The sequence below is a fragment of the Triticum dicoccoides genome, chromosome 7A (genome assembly GCF_002162155.2).
Source record: "Triticum dicoccoides isolate Atlit2015 ecotype Zavitan chromosome 7A, WEW_v2.0, whole genome shotgun sequence".
Classification (NCBI taxonomy): Eukaryota; Viridiplantae; Streptophyta; class Magnoliopsida; order Poales; family Poaceae; genus Triticum; species Triticum dicoccoides.
This window is the reverse complement of record NC_041392.1, coordinates 678352995-678370209: the sequence shown is the minus strand read 5'-3', so window position 1 is coordinate 678370209 and position 17215 is coordinate 678352995. Positions and strand designations below refer to the sequence as shown.

The window sequence follows — 17215 nt, the reverse complement described above, 5'->3', positions numbered from 1 at the left end:
GGTTATGTGGTGCACCCCTGCAGCGAAGTTAATCTATTCGAATAGCCGTGATCTTCGGTAACAGGACGACTTGGAGTTGTACCTTGACCTTATGACAACTAGAACCAGATACTAAATAAAACACACCCTTCCAAGTGCCAGATACAACCGGTGATCGCTCTCTCACAGGGCGACGAGGGGAGGATCATCGGTTAGGATTATGCTATGCGATGCTACTTGGAGGACTTCAGTCTACTCTCTTCTACATGCTGCAAGGCGGAGGCTGCTAGAAGCGTAGTCTTCGAAAGGACTAGCTATCCCCCTTATCCCGGCTTTCTGCAGTTCAGTCCACATATAATAGCCTTATTCCAGTTGATACTAATGCATACATATGTAGTATAGCTCCTTGCTTGCGAGTACTTTGGATGAGTACTCACGGTTGCTTTCTCCCTCTTTTCCCCCTATCCCTTCTACCTGGTTGTCGCAACCAGATGTTGGAGCCCAGGAGCCAGACGCCACCTTCGACGACGACTCCTACTACACCGGAGGTGCCTACTACTACATGCTGCCCGCTGACGACGACCAGGAGTAGTTTAGGAGGATCCCAGGCAGGAGGCCTGCGCCTCTTCTGATCTGTATCCCAGTTTGTGCTAGCCTTCTTAAGGCAAACTTGTTTAACTTATGTCTGTACTCAGATATTGTTGCTTCCGCTGACTCGTCTATGATCGAGCTCTTGTATTCGAGCCCTCGAGGCCCCTGGCTTGTAATATGATGCTTGTATGACTTATTTTATTTGTAGAGTTGTGTTGTGATATCTTCCCGTGGGTCCCTGATCTTGATCGTACACGTTTACGTGTATGATTAGTGTACGGTCAAATCGGGGGCGTCACATTGGTGAAACCGTAGGAAAATTTTTGTTTTCTGCAACGTTCCCCAACACTTCGCACTCTGGACGACTGCTCTCGCACGCTCCTGTTCCATGCTAACGTGCCGCCTCGTTTCTGGCCGGTCGCACTCTCTACTTCTTCTCTTCTCCTTAACCTTCGCCCTTGCCGCCCATGGTAGAACTATGCACCTCACCATCTTCTCTTCGGTACACCTCCATCTTATGATGGCTTGCGTATTTTCGGGTGCCGTTGCTATCCTAACACTGCCGACTCCGCTCCTCACAAACTCGCATCTCGCTCTATCGCTTGCATCTTCATCGGCTACCCCTCCAACTCCAAGGGCTATCGTTGCTACGATACCGTCTCCCACTGTGTGTTCACTTCCCGGCACGTTTACTTTGATGAGCATGTGTTTCCGTTTCACCAGGTACCCCCGATTGTTCCTCCCGCCACCGGTGACGCGGGCTCCTCGACGCCTCTCCCAGGGCGCTCACGCGCCTCTCTTGGCCCGTCCCTGGCTTTGAGGTGCGCCTCCCGCATGTGGCGCCTCCTCCAGCCGTGGCGCTGGCGCCTCCGGCGCCCCCGACATTGGCGTCCGCGGCCCCCGTGCCCCCCTCGGCGCCCGCGGCACCCTCGGCGCCCTCGTCGCCCCCGGCACCCGTGGCCCCCTGGGCGCCCCGGCGCCTGTGGCTGGTCCGGTCACCCGTGCCCGTACGGGTGGTTTTCGCCCGAGCTCGCGCAACGCCTCGGATGACTACGTCCATGCGGCGTCCACCTCTGAGCCCTCGCCGTTGCCATCCTCCGTTCGAGCCTCTCTTCATGACCCGCTCTGGATGACTGCGATGCAAGAGGAGTTTGACGCCCTGTTGCACAACCGGACGTGGCAGCTTGTTCCCCGTCCCTGGCACGCCAACGTGATTACTGGGAAGTGGGTCTTTAAACACAAGCTCCGTCCTGATGGTACCCTTGATCGCTACAAAGCGCGTTGGGTCGTTCGTAGCTTTCGGCAGCATGCTGGCATCGACTTCACCGACACCTTCGCTCCGGTCGTCAAGCCCGGCACGATACGCACGATTCTCCACCTTGCGGTCTCCCGTGCTTGGTCGGTGCACCAGATGGACGTCTCCAACGCCTTCCTCCGTGGTCACCTCGAGGAGCAGGTCTTCTGTCAGCAGCCCACCGGGTTTGTTGACCTGGCGCTTCCCGACCACGCGTGCCTGCTTTCGCGGTCCTTGTACGGGCTCAAGCAGGCTCCGCACGCTTGGTACCAGCGCATCGCGACGTTTCTCCACCAGCTTGGGTTCCGCTCTACCCGCTCGGACGCCTCGCTTTTCGTCTATCATCAGGGCTCTGACACGGCCTACTTGCTGCTCTATGTCGACGATATCATCCTGACGGCATGTACAGCTGGTCTTCTCAGTCAGCTCACGACTCGTCTTCGCTCTGAGTTCGCCATTAAGGACTTGGGTCCTTTGCACCACTTCCTCGGTGTCGAGGTGGTGCGCCGTCCGGATGGCTTCTTCCTTCATTAGCGGAAGTACGCTCACGAGCTCCTGGAGCGCGCCGGCATGCTTAACTACAAGCCCGCCGCTACGCCTATTGATACGAAGGCCAAGCTTTCTGCCACGGATGGTTCTCCTGCTTCGGATGTTGCTTTCTATCGGTCTATCGTTGGTGCTCTCCAGTACCTCACTCTGACTCGACCGGAGATCCAATATGCCGTGCAGCAGGTGTGTCTTCATATGCATGCTCCTCGAGGCGTTCACTGGGCTGCCGTCAAGCGGATTCTCCGCTATATCTGTGGCACTATGGATCTTGGCGTCACGCTTCACGCCTTCGCTGACACCGCCCTCACCGCCTACTCCGATGCAGACTGGGCAGACTGCCCTGACACTCGTCGCTCCACTTCGGGCTATTGTGTCTACCTTGGACCCTCCCTTATCTCATGATCGTCCAAGCGGCAGCCTACGGTCTCTCGTTCCAGTGCTGAGGCTGAATATCGTGTTGTGGCCAATGCAGTCGCTGAGTGTTGGTGGCTTTGCCAGCTGCTTCAGGAGCTCTCTTGTCCTGTTGACCGTGCCACAGTGGTTTACTGCGACAACGTCTCGGCGGTCTACCTCTCCGCTAACCCGGTGCATCATCGACGGACCAAGCATATTGAGTTGGATATTCATTTTGTTCGGGAACAGGTGGCCCTTGGCCATATTCGTGTTTTACACGTCCCTACTTCCCAATAATTTGCCGATATCATGACCAAGGGCTTGCCTACGGCGTCATTTGAGGAGTTTCGGTCCAGTCTTTGCGTCAACCGCGGTGCCGCTTCGACTGCAGGGGGGTGTTGAGTACATGTGTTATGTGCATATTGTGTATTGGGTCTGCCTCCTAGTTTCTTATATAATTGAGGTACATGACCCACCTTTGTACATTATATATATACGTGCCTATGCACGAAGAGCAATACATCGTGCAATTCCCATAACATACACCGAGCAAGGGCATTGCCAACATAATATAGCTAGCTGGAGGCGAGGTCTGCCGTAGGTGGCGTTTGGCGCAACATGGTGGACCTGAGCACGGCGCCGGCGACATGCCGGTTAGCGGCGTCGGTCATGTGTATCCCGTCCCACGAGACGTATTTGGAGGGGTTGGTGCACGTCGTCGCCCCGGCCACGCCGCAGAAGGTGGCGTAGTTGGAGTCGAAGTTGTAGGTGCCGCTCCCCCCGCAGCACGCCGCCAGCGGCCTGTCCCCGAACCCGTACTTGCGGGGCGAGAGGACGATGGCGGCGACGGGGTCGTACTGGTCCGCGTAGAGGATGGCCGTGCCGCGGTGGGCACGCCGGAGGTCAAGGACCATGCGCATCAGCGCGCGGTTGTGCAGCCTGGCGAGGTCGTTGAGCCGCGTCAGGCAGCCGGTCGCACGGCTGTAGGCGGCGCCGGTGCCCTCGAAGAGGGCTAGCATCTGCGGTTGGCAACCCAGCGGTATCATCCCCCGGACCACCACCGTTTTTGCTCCCGCACCGATCACATCCTGCATAGTACGTAGTTGTGAGTCACTACTCTACTCTACATATATAGTATGTTGGAAAAGCAAGAAGAAATATTCACTACTTACGGTCACGACATCACGGATGGCGCGGACGATGTGCGGCACGAAGGTCCGGATCTCACCGTCGCTGAGCTTTCCGGTGATGGCGACGAGGTAGTCGTTGATTCCCATTTCTCCCATCATGACCAGCATCGTCGCCGTCAGCTTCCTCTGCTCTGTGAATTGGTTTGGACGTGAGTCAGACCGGCCAGCAGGTTATTTGACTATTACAAGCCATCATGCGGGAGTGATGCTTTGGAGAGACCACTCATGCATACGTGTACCTTGTTCTGAGCCGGCTAGCTGTACAACATTCTTGAACCAGGCGGTCTGGTTTGCGAGCGAGACGGGCACGAACGACCTAAGCCCTCTGCTCAGGAAGAACTCCGGGCCAAGCGCCGTCGACCCACCGTACGCGAAGTTGACGCCCCGCCGGAAGTCCGCCGCGGTCTTGCCGGCGAAATACGGCTTCGGCGATGGCATCCCCAGCGCCTCAACTGCACGTACGTACAACAAAACCAATGAGAATTAACATTGATTAGTACTCAGAACAAGGTACACGTATGCATGAGTGGTCTCTCCAAAGCATTACTCCCGCATGATGAATTAGAACGTAGATCATCGGGCATCTCATCACCTATGAAGTCGAGGACGACCCGGCCGTCGGACGCACGGCCGGTGGGGTGCCCGAAGAAGGTCTCGCCGTACGGCGGCACGCTGGCAAGCCCGCCGCCGGTGCGCGCGAGCTCGTTCCCGGTGTCGGCGAGCGAGTCGCCGAAGCTTAAAACGCCGGTGTAGTGCGGCTTCGCGGCAGCGGAGAAGGCCCGAACAAGCGCCAGCACCACTAGGAAGAGACGTGAAGCTAGGGGCGCCATCGTCCCTCTCGACCAAGTGTGCTCTGAGTTCTGACTTCGTAATACTAGTATTAGTTGTGAGAGCTGCGTGGTTTGTGAGCAAGGTCCATCTACTATTTGTAGCACTAGTAGTACCTCCAACCATCACCAAGGAAGAAAAAAGAGAGGCTGGAAGACAGCGCTCGATAATGATCTACTCATGTTTGGAGTAATATAGAAATAACACGCCGCACACGAGCCGGGGGACAATTTCCATTATCAAGATCGAGATCCAATCATCTGTGCATAAATAAGTGAGCTGCGGCGATTAATATACTTCTTGGATAATTGAAAGAAACCAACTCTATAGAAAAATCACATATTGTCTAGTATCTTAATGTAAGCCGAGTGTCAAAATATAGGTACTCGGTCTATATCAAAGGAAGCCGAGTAACATCCGCCAAACGCATGGTAAAAATTGCATCCTCGGCGTAATAAAATGTAAGTTAAGAGGCTGTTGAAAAGGTTCTCGGCATACATAAAAGATCCGGCATACTATTAGAAAACACTCGGCTTACAGGGGCCTCAGCTAAATCTGCTCGCCGCGGGGCTGCCGTCGGCCGGCTTAACCGCATTTGGGAATAACCCGAGTATGCTCCCAAGGTACTGGGCTTACATTTACGATTTACGAATTCTTTTTTTTAATCACGGAAACCCATCGTCTCCCATATAAGTACCCGTGATTTGGCACTCGACTTAGATTCGGCTTTATAAGCGACGGGCGCCCCAACCCTTTGGTCTTCAAATCCCGGCCGCCGCAAATCGAGCTCGCCGCCGCCGTCGTAGCCCTCTTCGCCTCTCCCGTTGCCATCCTATCGCCGCCATCCCGCCGTCGGTCGTCGTTGTCATATCGATCGAGGTGAGCAAGACATAACTCTAATTCGATCTCAATATTTTCACATCTCATTAGTGCAGAAAACCTTACTAGCGTTGTACGAGACGTGGAAAATCACAAAGATGCTCTCTATGGATTATGAGAAGATACATGTTTGTTCAAAGAGTTGTCTTTTGTTTAAAAACGAGTATGTGAATGATAAGTACTATAGGGAGTGCAGTTTCTCTAGGTATCTTGAGGTGGACATTACTGATGGTCAGAAGAAGCAGATAGCCATCCCCGTAAAGGTTCTTCGGTATATCCATTTCATAGGAAGACTACAGCGTCTTTTCATCATCGAGGAGTCTGACAAAATGATGAAGTCACTAGTGCAGGCGGATCTTATACAAACGGTTTTTACTCCCTTTCCGTGACGTAGTTTAAAAACATCGCCTTATCTGTGTGTGCGATAGAGGGAGGAAGAAGGTCTCGCCGTACGGCGGCACGCTCGCAACCCCGTTGTTCCCGGTGTCGGCCAGCGAATCGTCGAAGCTTAAAACTTGACGAGATAGCCACCCCATGTATGACATTCCTATTACAACTGAATTTTGTGCGGCTGTAGAAGATGCTAGCCTTTAGAGGATATCATCTTATTTCTTTTTGGCTCCACCCATTTGTTTTGCATCTTTTCATGAATGTGGTGTATAGAAAATGTAAAAAGGAACTATTCATATGAGTGCATTTGTTCTGAATTAAATATGTACCACAACCTACATCGATCCATTGTAATTCAAATTGTCTAAATCTTATGGGAGATTTTAACTGTGCAAGTTTTATACTCAAGATGGGCGGGCGCGGCAACACATGCCTTTGTGATCTATAGCTATCAAAGGTGGTTGGACAAGATCTTAACCATGATGATGTTTTTTTCTTTTGAGCATTAGTACAAACACAATGTTTGATTGTGTGTCTAAGTATCCTCTGATCTTTTGCTACACGCACGGCTCATTTATCTTGGACCAAATGAATGAACTATTTAAGTTCAGAAGAGGAAAAACAGAAATCCCATTTTTAGTGCACGACGGACATCACGCTCCATCTGGACCGTCAACGTTCCATCGGGCGGCCGATAGCACCGATACACCCCAGCCCCCAGCGCAACAGCATCCCCGCACGCGCACGGCCGCAGCCTTTTCACTCCCAACCCTGTCTCCAATGGCGGCCACGGCCGCGGCGGCGACGCTGGCGGCGGCCACTTCCTCCCTCCTCCGGTAAGCTCTAGCTGCGCCCCCTTCAGTCCAGTCGAGCAGATATCGCATCCTGTCCAGTCCAATCGAACGCCCTCTCCTCCCTGTTGTCGCAGGCGCTCCCCCCTGCTGCGGCCGCACGCGCTCCGGGTCTCCCGCGACTTCGCTCCCCGAAGGTGAGGTGTCTTCTTGTATCTCAGATCTTACTGGCCCCGCGAATCCCGTGTAATTCAATCGGGGATTTGGGTCAGGGTTAGGTCTCATAGGTGGTAGTGCTAGGGGTAGTTTTGTGCGACGTTGCTGTTTCTTCTGATTTTTAGTGATTACTGGCGTCTGAAGCATGTACCTGCTTGAAATAATTCAGACATAGTTGAAAATGTTGGAGAATCTCAATGCCACATTCAACGGATTTAGAACTTGATCGTGTCTAGAGCAACTCCCAGATGCATAGAAATAGAACATTTCTGCAGTTATCGACTTAGTGAGCCGCGAAGACCCGCCCAAGATGAATTTCATCCCCTGAAAATTTCCGGTATAGGCTTTTTTCTTAGGAACTTAGAATTGGTTAACACCTTGGTCAGAATAGAAAGTCAACAGAGTATCCCTGAAGATGCATTTGAAGTTGTTCACTCTTGTGTAAGCAACAAGGAACAACGGGCCATCGCTGATCCTTTCTCACAGAAGGCCATTACTGAATCCCAATTAATCATGATATACTAGTAATTAAAATTTCAGTTCAGAATTCACCACTGCCCATACACATATGGGAATTAATCCAATATCGTTCATAACAGTCCCTTTGCACCTTATCCTGTGAAATTTTATTCCACACACAAGCAATCTGTAATTACCTGAAATTTGTCTGAACTTGCTTTAACTTGCCCATATTGAAATCTCTAAAAAGACTTATATTTAGGAACGGAGGGAGTATATTTTAAGTCTATATCTTTTTTTTTTGAACGGTCACCGGGGGGGAGAGCTTCCCCACCTGAATATATTACCACTCAAAAGAGGAGTCGAGAATTACAGCAGCAGTTCGGTTACAACAAGAGCATTAGGGTACAGCTGAAGAGAGAAAGTGAAGCCATTGCCTAGCGGAGGTATTGTCTGCTTCCTTTTTGAACCGAAAAACCCATAGAGAGAAATCAGCAACAATGTTTCGTATCGTGGTTCTGTGGGAGTGATCCTCGTTTCTGAAGACGAGAGCGTTTCTCGAGTCCCATAGTTTCCAAGAGATGGTCAGCGCCACCGAAGGCCAGATATTGGGGTTGAGGCCCTGAATCGTTGGGTGTTGTAGCAGAGCATCAAGGGAGGTCGGAGCCGGCAGTCCCAAGGAGGACCAGACCTGTGTAGTGTATGGTCCTTAACTAATATTGTCTTTTATAAATTCCCGGCTACACTAGATTTGCGCGCCATATTGCTTCATCAACAAATGAAGAGGCTGCTGCCAAAACAGCGGCAGCGACTGCTGATACTGGAGGACCGACCATGTAAATCTCCGATAAGCTTGCCCATTTTACTCCTTTCTAATATTTTTCGGTGGCTCTGAATATTCTCCTTTGTTCATTTCTGTTAGTTTTGACAAGATCATTGCAAAGGAAATCCCTTCAAGCATTGTCTATGAGGATGAGAAAGTCTTGGCATTTAGAGATATCAATCCACAAGCTCCTGTCCATGTTTTAGTCATCCCAAAACTAAGAGATAGGCTAACTGGACTTGACAAGGTAGGTTCTGCTGCTTACTTATGAGCTATGTGCAGACAAGAAGATTAACATGTAAAATGCTATGTTATGGCAAGATTTATCTTAGTACATGTTAATGCCCTTCCAGCTGACTCTTTGACCAAGCTTAGTAATTTTAACCTGAGTAGTCCTCCATCTCCAGTATGCCACCTTATTTATACAAAGTACATGCATGTAGGCTGAACCAAGGCATGCTGAAATTTTGGGGCAGCTGCTTTACGCTGCGAAGGTAGTGGCTGAGAAGGAAGGCGTAGCAGATGGATTCCGCGTCGTCATAAACAACGGAGCAGAAGGATGTAAGCAAGCTCATGCTGCAGATCTTACCCCCAATAATTCTTTCTGCTCCTCTCATCACGGTATTTTTCAGCATCTATGCTAATGCTGCCCACTGTTTTGCTCACAGGTCAATCAGTGTATCATCTGCACGTGCATGTACTCGGTGGAAGGCAGATGAAATGGCCTCCTGGTTAAGTTTAGGAACAGTGTACGCCTTTTCTTCTTCTGTATGATCCATTGCAGACTACTCTTGAATTACTTTGTCTGACTGTTTCTCAAAAGTGGATGTACTTTTCACCTGCTTCTTTCTAAACGGTTTTATGATATTACCATCTTTGGACTTGAGTCTGCCAGACGATTACTAACAGAGATGCATATCCCCGGGCGCTTTGCTTTTTAGAGGGTAAAGTAAAACCATGCGATTATGCGCCTGCTAAGAATTCGGAAAAGCGGCAGCAATTTTTCAGTTATAGAAAGACAGTGCACGGAGTCTTCCTTTTTCTGTTGAATCCGAGCTTGTGCATTACATGTTCGTTCGTCCTGATGCGCTCTCACAAGCCATTATAGTCTACAGGATCATTTTTCCTGCCTCTGTTTGTTGGACTGTACTCCTGGTTTTGCCCCGTCAGTGAAAGTACACAGAGGGAGTCAGCTATACTAGTGAAACCCATCAATATTAACGTCAACGTCTAGGTAGAACCAGGAACATCCTAGTACTTGTGCAGTTGTGCTTTTCCCCAGCAAACCCTTCTGGTTCATATCCTGCATTGATTGATCACTTGCGTTTTCAACTTCCAACGCCCATGCATGCCGGCGCCTCCACCCGAGGAGTCACCACCTTGCTGCTTTTAATTGCAACCCCTGCTGTATAAATTGCCCTGCCCTTCTGTATCAAATCCATCATCTTCTCACCCCCAACCTCCACTTCTGTCTCTCCAACCTCCACTTCCCCAACAGCCTTGGCCATGCCAAAGGACCTCACGTCGGGTAGGAGTTCAGGATCAATGATTTCAGCTTGGTGTCCTCGACCATAGGCGACACGGAGTGCATCAAATCCAGGTGGGACTTCGATGGATACGAGTGGGAGATCCACTGCTATCCACGTTGGTATGGCAATAGTTTTGTCGAGTCCAGGCTTATGTTCCTCAGTGAAGCCAATAGTTTTGTTGAGTCCAGGCTTATGTTCCTCAGTGAAGCCCCCACACGCGCTGTGAAGGCCGACCTAAGCTGTCTCCTGGTGCACCCGGAGATACCGTACCAAAGACCAGGCGAAATGAGTGTGTCGCATGTTTTAAGTGCCACAAAGACTGCTCCGGTGGAGTCCTGCTCGTCAAAAGATCACTTCTACGGCCGCCGACCTGTCCCATGGACGATTACTTGGCTGTGCAGTGCAGCATCACAGTTATGAAGGAACAGATGGATATTGAAACCACGGTGCCCGTGCCGGCCTCCAACCTGCACAAGCACCTTGGTGATCTCCGCAAGAGCGAGAAGGGAGCGGACGTCACATTCCTTGTCTCTGTGAGTCCTTCCTTGCTCACAAGAACATACTTGCTGCAAGGTCCCCTGTTCTCATGGCCGAGTTCTTTGGGCACATGAGGGAGATGAGCGCTCAACGCATTGTGATTGAGGACATGGAGGCTTCAGCCTTCAAAGCCATGCGGCACTTCATATACACCGACATGATGCCTGAACTTGATCAGGAACTGGAGGCCGCGGCAACGATGGCTCGGCATCTTCTTGTGGCTGCTGACAGGTATGAGCTGGATAGGCTCAAAGTGATCTGCGAGGGCAAGCTCTCCGGTGGCATCACGGTCGACACAGCGGCGACGACTTTGGCTTTGGCTGAGCAGCACAACTGCACGCACCTCAAGGCCAAGTGTGTCGAGTTCATCATCAGCACTCCTGCGATCCTCAATGCCGTGGTGGCGACGGAGGGGTATAAGCATCTGGAGGCAAGCTGCCCTTCAGTGCTTACTAGCATTGTCCTCTCTGTGCGTGGGAGAAGCCACTGAAAACGAAGCTGTAGGTGCTTAAGTTCCAATATTCAGTCGATGCATTTTGTCACTTCCTTTGGATGCACGATTTACTAGAACTTTAATTATGTGTACCTTTTGCCTCTATCCTACTTCTATTTATTTTCCGAGCAACTACCATGCGCCTGCATTTGCTCCTTATATTTGGTGGATTTGAGTTCATGCTAAATGCTTGATGTGTGCAAAATCATCTAATGCCAGGCTTGTTTTGTTATCCCCGTGAATGTGCCCCTTCGTTTTTGCATATAAGACTGCAGCTGCTTGTTTGGTTCCTTTGGAATTGGATAAGGCTTGGTGAGAACGGTTTCATAGTCTGATAGTAACAGGTTTTTGATTGTTCAAACTCAGGTAATGTATAATTTGACTCGAAGACTATCGACCGAGCAAAGTTAGAAAAATGATTGATGACCAATCTATTCCAAATGCAGTTAGCAGTTCTACATGGTTCCATTCATATTCGAATCCCGCCATGTATTAGGTCGAAGACAAACATATTCTGTGAAAATCTTGCTAGATTCATGTTGGCAGTCCCCCCCTCAAACATCAGTGATTTCTGCTGGTATATTCAGACTGTAAACTATTTTTCAAGAATAAGGAAGAATAACTCTGAAGGATTTTGCACACTGAACAATTGTTTTGAGGCCAAACAGCAAGAATTAAAAATGTTCAGTTATTCACAAAAACAAATTCATTTGTAACAATAAAAAATGTTCATGCATTTCAAAATAAAAATTGTCACAAATTAGAAAAAAAAATTATACAGTGTGAAAATATGTTCACGTAATTTAATAACATATTTCTTACATTTAAAAAATGGAAACATTTTAATAATGTTCATGTGTTTAAAGAGTATGTTCATGATATTTTATAAAAATAAATCATGTAATACAGCAATGTTCTCGCAGTTCAAAGATAATGACTTGTCCCATTCAGAAAAATGTTCAATGTGTTTATGAAAAAACTATTTTACAAATATTCAAAAAAACGTCCCAAACATGTATTATTAAACTTGTTAATCATGTATTGATAAAATATCCAACGTGTGCCAAAAATCTATATCTATACCTAATATTAGAGGGAAGAAGGTTTCTTAAGTTCTCCATATGTCATTCCTTTATATCCATTATTAATTTGCATTAACCATAAAAATTGCCAGCTGAGATTTAAAAGAGGAAGTTTTTGTCTTCTAGCCCGTGCGGCTCTTCTTTGTTCGTGGCAACTATTTCTCGCTTTACGCGAGATGGAAGGAATCTCTCGCGTAAAGCAGGTACAGAATGGGCCGGCCCAGCGGTAGTAATAAAATGAGAGAAAAAGGAAGGAAACGAGGGCTCGCAGTGATAAAATGCCACACTTGCGTTAATGGTAGTACAGGAGGCGCGTCTTACTTGAAGGGAAAAGCGCTAGCTTTTTTAATTCTTATTTTTTTCATCTTTTTTTGTTTCTTTTGTTCTCCTTTTTTATGTAAGTTTCTTATTCTTTTCTTCATTATTTTTTGCATTTTTTCTTTTTTCTTTTAATTTTTTTGGGTTTTATTTTTTTCTTTTTGTTTTTCATTCTATTTCTTATATACATGATCAACATTTTTTCAAGTACTTGTTCAACATTTTTTATATACATGATCTTTTTTCAAATACTTGTTCAACATTTATATACTGTTATGGACATGTGGATAAATCTAAATGTCATCCTTTGAATGTATGTATAAGTTTGATAAGAATTATTGCCAAACATGTTGCTATGTCTTTGAAAGATGCAATGAAACCAAAATGTTTCTGGTGGATGATCTGAAGCGAGGATTTGTTGATCACATACATAATATATTTGTCTTTGTTTGAGGATCCATGCCAATGGATGGATATGTTACCAGATCCATTTGCTTGTAAATGCTAACTAGAATATACTTGCCTGTTATTCTTGTGAAATAAGATGAGAAAGACTGCCCATGCCCATCAGCGTCAAAGAAGGCTTGGTCGTTAGAAACATAAACAACAAACTCTGGAACAAGTGAGCTTGGCTTTTTTTTTTGCACTCCACAAAAAAGCCGGAGTAACTGGACTGACTTGGAAAGTGTCCAAGTGTTTCTAGAAAACCGAGAAACTTGAATTTGACAAAAGCCATGCTGCATTTCATCTACACGGACACAGTTCCTGAACTTTGACGGCGAGCAGGAGGCCGTGAGGCTGCAGCATTTGCTGGCGGCTGCTGACAGGTACGGGCTAGACAGGCTCAAAGTCATGTGCGAGGGCAGGCTCTCCCATGGCATCACCGTCAGCACTGCGGCGACGACTCTGGCATTGGCTGAGCGGCACAACTGCTTGCGCCTCAAGGCCAGGTGTGTCGAGTTCATCATCAGCACTCCTGTGATCCTTGACGCTTTGTGGTGGCAACGGAGGGGTATAAGCATCTGGAGGCAAGCTGTCCTTCCGCGCTTACCAGCATTGTCCTTTGTATGCGTGGTAGAGGGAACTGATGCATCGCTAAAGTGCCTGTTCACTCTTCCAGTTTTAGTACTTCATATTCAGTAGTACTCCCTCCGTCCGGAAATACTTGTCATTAAAATAAACAAAAGTGGATGTATCTAGACGTATTTTAGTTTTAGATACGTCCCTTTTGATCCATTTTGATGACAAGTATTTTCGGACGGAAGGAGTACAAACTTAATTATGACTGTTTTCCGCCTAATGGTGGCATTTGTCCGACGTATTACTTCTAATCTGTTCTGATCAACTAGTGTGTGCAAGTAGTTTCCCTTAAAAGTTAATGCAATTAATTCCACGCTGAATGGTTTCAGATGTGGCAAATCATGTACTCCATCCGTCCTCGTATAATATTAGACCATTTTGCAAGCTATGTTAGCTTGTAAAAATGGTCTTGTATTATGGAATGGAGGGAGTATTTTATTGTAAACACATGGCTTGCTTGTGAACGCTGTGATATATAGTACTCTCTTATCTGGTGTTGTATTTCCTGTTATTTCGTTCTAGGACTACCTCAGTTATTGTAAACGTATAACTCACTATTGGAAGAACTGTCGTTGCTGATGTAAATTCAGGGGTACTCGGCATACAAAGTGTAAACGAGTTCTGATAGAAAACAATCTATCAACCATTCAGTACTCAGTAAACTAATCAAAATGTTTGTGCACATGATTCGAACTCTTGACCTACTGATCAAGAAAAGTTTCGTACATCTGTTCTACTGTAACTCGTATTTATTCTATCTGATCCATGTTTGTCTTTACATAGAAATTAAAACCAACCGAAATTTCTTGAACTAAAGGCAAAAATTTTGCCCACCATCGAAATTTTGACGAAACTTTAAACCTTGGTGTGCACAAATCGCGAGCAAATGCGAGGTCACGATTACATCTTTGCTGGCCACCATGACCAATTTGGTATCTTAATTAGTGAAGATACACCGTTACTTGTATACTTAGTGTACCTTTATTACACACAAATGTAGAGTAGTAGTAGCAGTAGTAGTATTAGTTTGACAAAACCAATAATGACACTTATTGAACCATGTGATACATGTGGTATGCAATCTAAATCTAAATAATTTAAATAAAGAAAACAATGACACTTGTTAAAAAGTGATTGACAGAAAAGTGTTACATCTTCTCCATCGGGCAATCCCGCCATGGAGCCAGCTAACCACCATGCATTCTACTAGGTACTCCTACCCAACGTTAGTTGTTGACTCTCCAGCATACCTTCCTGATCTCTGCGCCTTGGTCGGCTTTGGTCTTGACCCCAATTTTCCCCAAATTCTCCATGGCTCTCTCGAACTTCCTCTCCCACGCCCCTGCCTTTTTCGCGTTTTCTGTCACCTGCTTTATTGTTTCGGCCGAGTTGAGCACGGCGTCCGAGGTGAACAACGCTTTTCCGTCAATCACATCCTGGTAGTAGCGCTTATCCAGGACTTCGGGGGTCACATGTTCTTGGTCCACGTTGGTGTTGTCGTCGTTGCACTGGGCCCTGAGTTTGGCGGCAAATGTCGGGTCCATTTCAGAGAAGCGGCTGGAGAAGAACGCGCAGCGTGCGCGGCCGATGGTGTGCGCGCCGGAGAGCGTGACCATTTCGTCGGAGGTGAGCCCCTTGGCCTTGAAATTGTTGAGGAGCACTGTAGCGCCGGAGAAGGGCCCGGGCAGCTGGTCGGTCTCATCGGCGAAGGACTCGCGGCCGTCGTAGCGGCCGCCAGGCATCCGGATGTTGATCCTGCGGTTGCTGAGGATGGAGGAGGCGTCGCGGGCGGCGAAGGCGACGATGTCGGCGCACGAGACTCTCCCGGGGCAGGCGGCCTCGATCTTCGCCTTGGCCGCATCGATCACCTCTAACCCTCGCAGGCTGTTCTTGTTCGGGTTGCCTTCCATTTCCGTGTCGCTGTTGTTGGAGTTGGTCGTCTTGAGGAGGACGGAAGCGTCGCAGCCCTGAATATAATAAACATGAAAGACATCACCTCCGTAATGAACATATTGATCTTCGTAAACAACAATGCAGTTAGTATATACTCCCTCTCCGTCTCAATTAGAAAGTTGAGACACTTATTTTGGGCCGAAGGAAGTAAGCTAGAATCGAGGAGGTGTGTGTACCCGAACGAAGCAGTCGTGGAAGAAGAGACGGATGAGGCCCGCGCCAATGCCAGGTTGCGCAGCCACGGCCTTGCTCACGGCATCCCTCACGATCCCTTCCGCTCTCGGGCAGTAGGACTTGGAGCTCCTGTTGTTGTAGTAGCCGAGGCCGAGCCCTAACCCCGAGGGACGAGGCACCGGCACCAGCGCTCGCGTACGGCCGTTCATCCTGGACCTGGAGCCCTGAGGACAGAGCCGCGGGTCCTGGATGGGTAGCTTCAGCCAGCCGTTGAAGCAGATGATGTCGCCCTCGCACGCCGGGGGCCCGCCGAGGAACGCCGCCAAGACGATGAGCGCTGCGAGCTTAGTCACCATTTCTTTTCGCGACCAAGACGGTGAACACGACCAAGATAGATGGCCGTGTGTACGTCGAGTGTTGTTTGCTCCGGCTGGGTACGGCCGGGTGGCATATTTATAGGTCGTCGGGACGACGACGACGACGACGAAGGCAATAGGCAACGACTTGTATGGGCGGCCGCGTTTTGTCGGCGGCGCACGTTGCGAATTTGCGATGGACGCAATTTCCACCGGAGCGGGCGCGCGTACAGGTACAGCTCAAGCGGCTGACCGGCGACGTTCGAGGCCATGTCTCGATCTTGTCGTCGTGCCGTGGGATCAAGCGTTTTGTCTCACTGATTGCGGGTCCGCCTCGAGAGGTGCTGACTTCGGCATGCATTAACTCCGGCATTGGATCACGGGCGAACCTGCGCATTAACTCCGGCATGCAGGTGAACCTGCGTTTGCAGCTTCAGTTGCAACGCGAAAACAGCATAAAAAAACTCGGATACCGCGTCATTAGGCTGGTCATAGTGGGGAGTAACTTATACTAGTGTCATGCATATGACAATAGTCTAAGTTACTATCTTCATAGTGCAAAGTAATATAGTAGTAGTGTCATAGAGGACTTCATTAATTAGCTTGTAGACTCATCTTGTCTTGAAAACGCTATGTTACAGTAACATATTATGTTACCACTTCTCATTAACTACATGCGACATAAGCAAAAATTTCTCAAAGTGCGCTATATTACTTACTAAGTTACTCTCACTATGACTAGCCTTAGCGATAACCTAGTGACATAAATAGACAAGTTGCCTCGGCGTGCTGCTGTTCATGCAGGTCCATGTTCCGATTGTGCATTATTCGGATGCGTTTGGCTTTGAGCCAAAGTCAACCTTACCAAAAAAATCGAAACTACTATACCAACGACGCACTATATGCACGACAGCTGCACGATGTCAATCTTGCCGTCCGCTCCACTTTGATAATATGAATGGACGCACTGATATGTGCTATCGTCCATAAATTGTCTGCCGTGCATCGCGTGTATAGCACTGCTGCAAAAAAATTGGTGCGCTGACAGATTTCAGCCGTTGTTTGGATGGTGACCTAATATTTGGCTAGCCAAGCCCAGCCCGTGCATGCCTGTGCATTTTAGGTCAACGCGTGGGCGAAGCCGAGGGCGGAGAAATCCTTCGCCAAAAAATTGGCTTCCAATGCATGCATGATCCTCTGAGAGACTGAAAAAGATTCCCTTCCATGATCTAAGTACCGCACCATAAAATAAAATAAAGGAAAAAATGTGTACTGTGCTTCTTCTACCTCCGTTGCCTTCTCTCTTTTACC

At 48.5% G+C, this 17215-nt stretch overlaps 3 protein-coding genes and 1 pseudogene across 3 annotated transcripts; 2 read left to right on the top strand and 2 right to left on the bottom strand.

Moving 5' to 3' along the window:
* Positions 1 to 3231: 3231 nt before the first annotated feature.
* Positions 3232 to 4882, bottom strand: LOC119328333 (GDSL esterase/lipase At1g28600-like). The gene is made up of 4 exons (XM_037601329.1): positions 4589 to 4882; positions 4236 to 4448; positions 3979 to 4127; positions 3232 to 3894 (listed from the first exon to the last, which is right to left on the bottom strand). The coding sequence occupies exons 1-4, from the start codon at positions 4824 to 4826 to the stop codon at positions 3382 to 3384; spliced, it is 1113 nt and encodes a 370-aa protein (XP_037457226.1). The 5' UTR covers positions 4827 to 4882; the 3' UTR covers positions 3232 to 3381.
* Positions 4883 to 6773: 1891 nt separating this feature from the next.
* Positions 6774 to 9268, top strand: LOC119330443 (14 kDa zinc-binding protein-like). Its single transcript, XM_037603548.1, has 6 exons — positions 6774 to 6929; positions 7022 to 7081; positions 8309 to 8395; positions 8482 to 8629; positions 8826 to 8943; positions 9051 to 9268. Exons 1-6 carry the CDS (start codon positions 6874 to 6876, stop codon positions 9116 to 9118), a joined length of 537 nt encoding a protein of 178 aa, XP_037459445.1. The 5' UTR covers positions 6774 to 6873; the 3' UTR covers positions 9119 to 9268.
* Positions 9269 to 9382: 114 nt separating this feature from the next.
* Positions 9383 to 11154, top strand: LOC119330442 (annotated as a pseudogene).
* Positions 11155 to 14418: 3264 nt separating this feature from the next.
* Positions 14419 to 15957, bottom strand: LOC119330897 (peroxidase 2-like). The gene is made up of 2 exons (XM_037604025.1): positions 15551 to 15957; positions 14419 to 15388 (listed from the first exon to the last, which is right to left on the bottom strand). Exons 1-2 carry the CDS (start codon positions 15902 to 15904, stop codon positions 14648 to 14650), a joined length of 1095 nt encoding a protein of 364 aa, XP_037459922.1. The 5' UTR covers positions 15905 to 15957; the 3' UTR covers positions 14419 to 14647.
* Between the last annotated feature and the right edge of the window lie 1258 nt (positions 15958 to 17215).

Excerpts from the sequence above, each read along its gene's own strand:
- LOC119330897 (XM_037604025.1), bottom strand. The coding sequence starts at position 15,904 with ATGGTGACTAAGCTCGCAGCGCTCATCGTCTTGGCGGCGTTCCTCGGC. Across the intron at positions 15,389-15,550 it reads TCCACGACTGCTTCGTTCGG|GGCTGCGACGCTTCCGTCCT; the intron begins GTACACACACCT and ends TATTATATTCAG.
- LOC119330443 (XM_037603548.1), top strand. The coding sequence starts at position 6,874 with ATGGCGGCCACGGCCGCGGCGGCGACGCTGGCGGCGGCCACTTCCTCC. Across the intron at positions 8,630-8,825 it reads GGCTAACTGGACTTGACAAG|GCTGAACCAAGGCATGCTGA; the intron begins GTAGGTTCTGCT and ends ACATGCATGTAG. Across the intron at positions 8,944-9,050 it reads AAACAACGGAGCAGAAGGAT|GTCAATCAGTGTATCATCTG; the intron begins GTAAGCAAGCTC and ends TTTTGCTCACAG.
- LOC119328333 (XM_037601329.1), bottom strand. The coding sequence starts at position 4,826 with ATGGCGCCCCTAGCTTCACGTCTCTTCCTAGTGGTGCTGGCGCTTGTT. Across the intron at positions 4,449-4,588 it reads GGTCGTCCTCGACTTCATAG|TTGAGGCGCTGGGGATGCCA; the intron begins GTGATGAGATGC and ends ACGTACGTGCAG. Across the intron at positions 4,128-4,235 it reads GCTAGCCGGCTCAGAACAAG|AGCAGAGGAAGCTGACGGCG; the intron begins GTACACGTATGC and ends ACCAATTCACAG.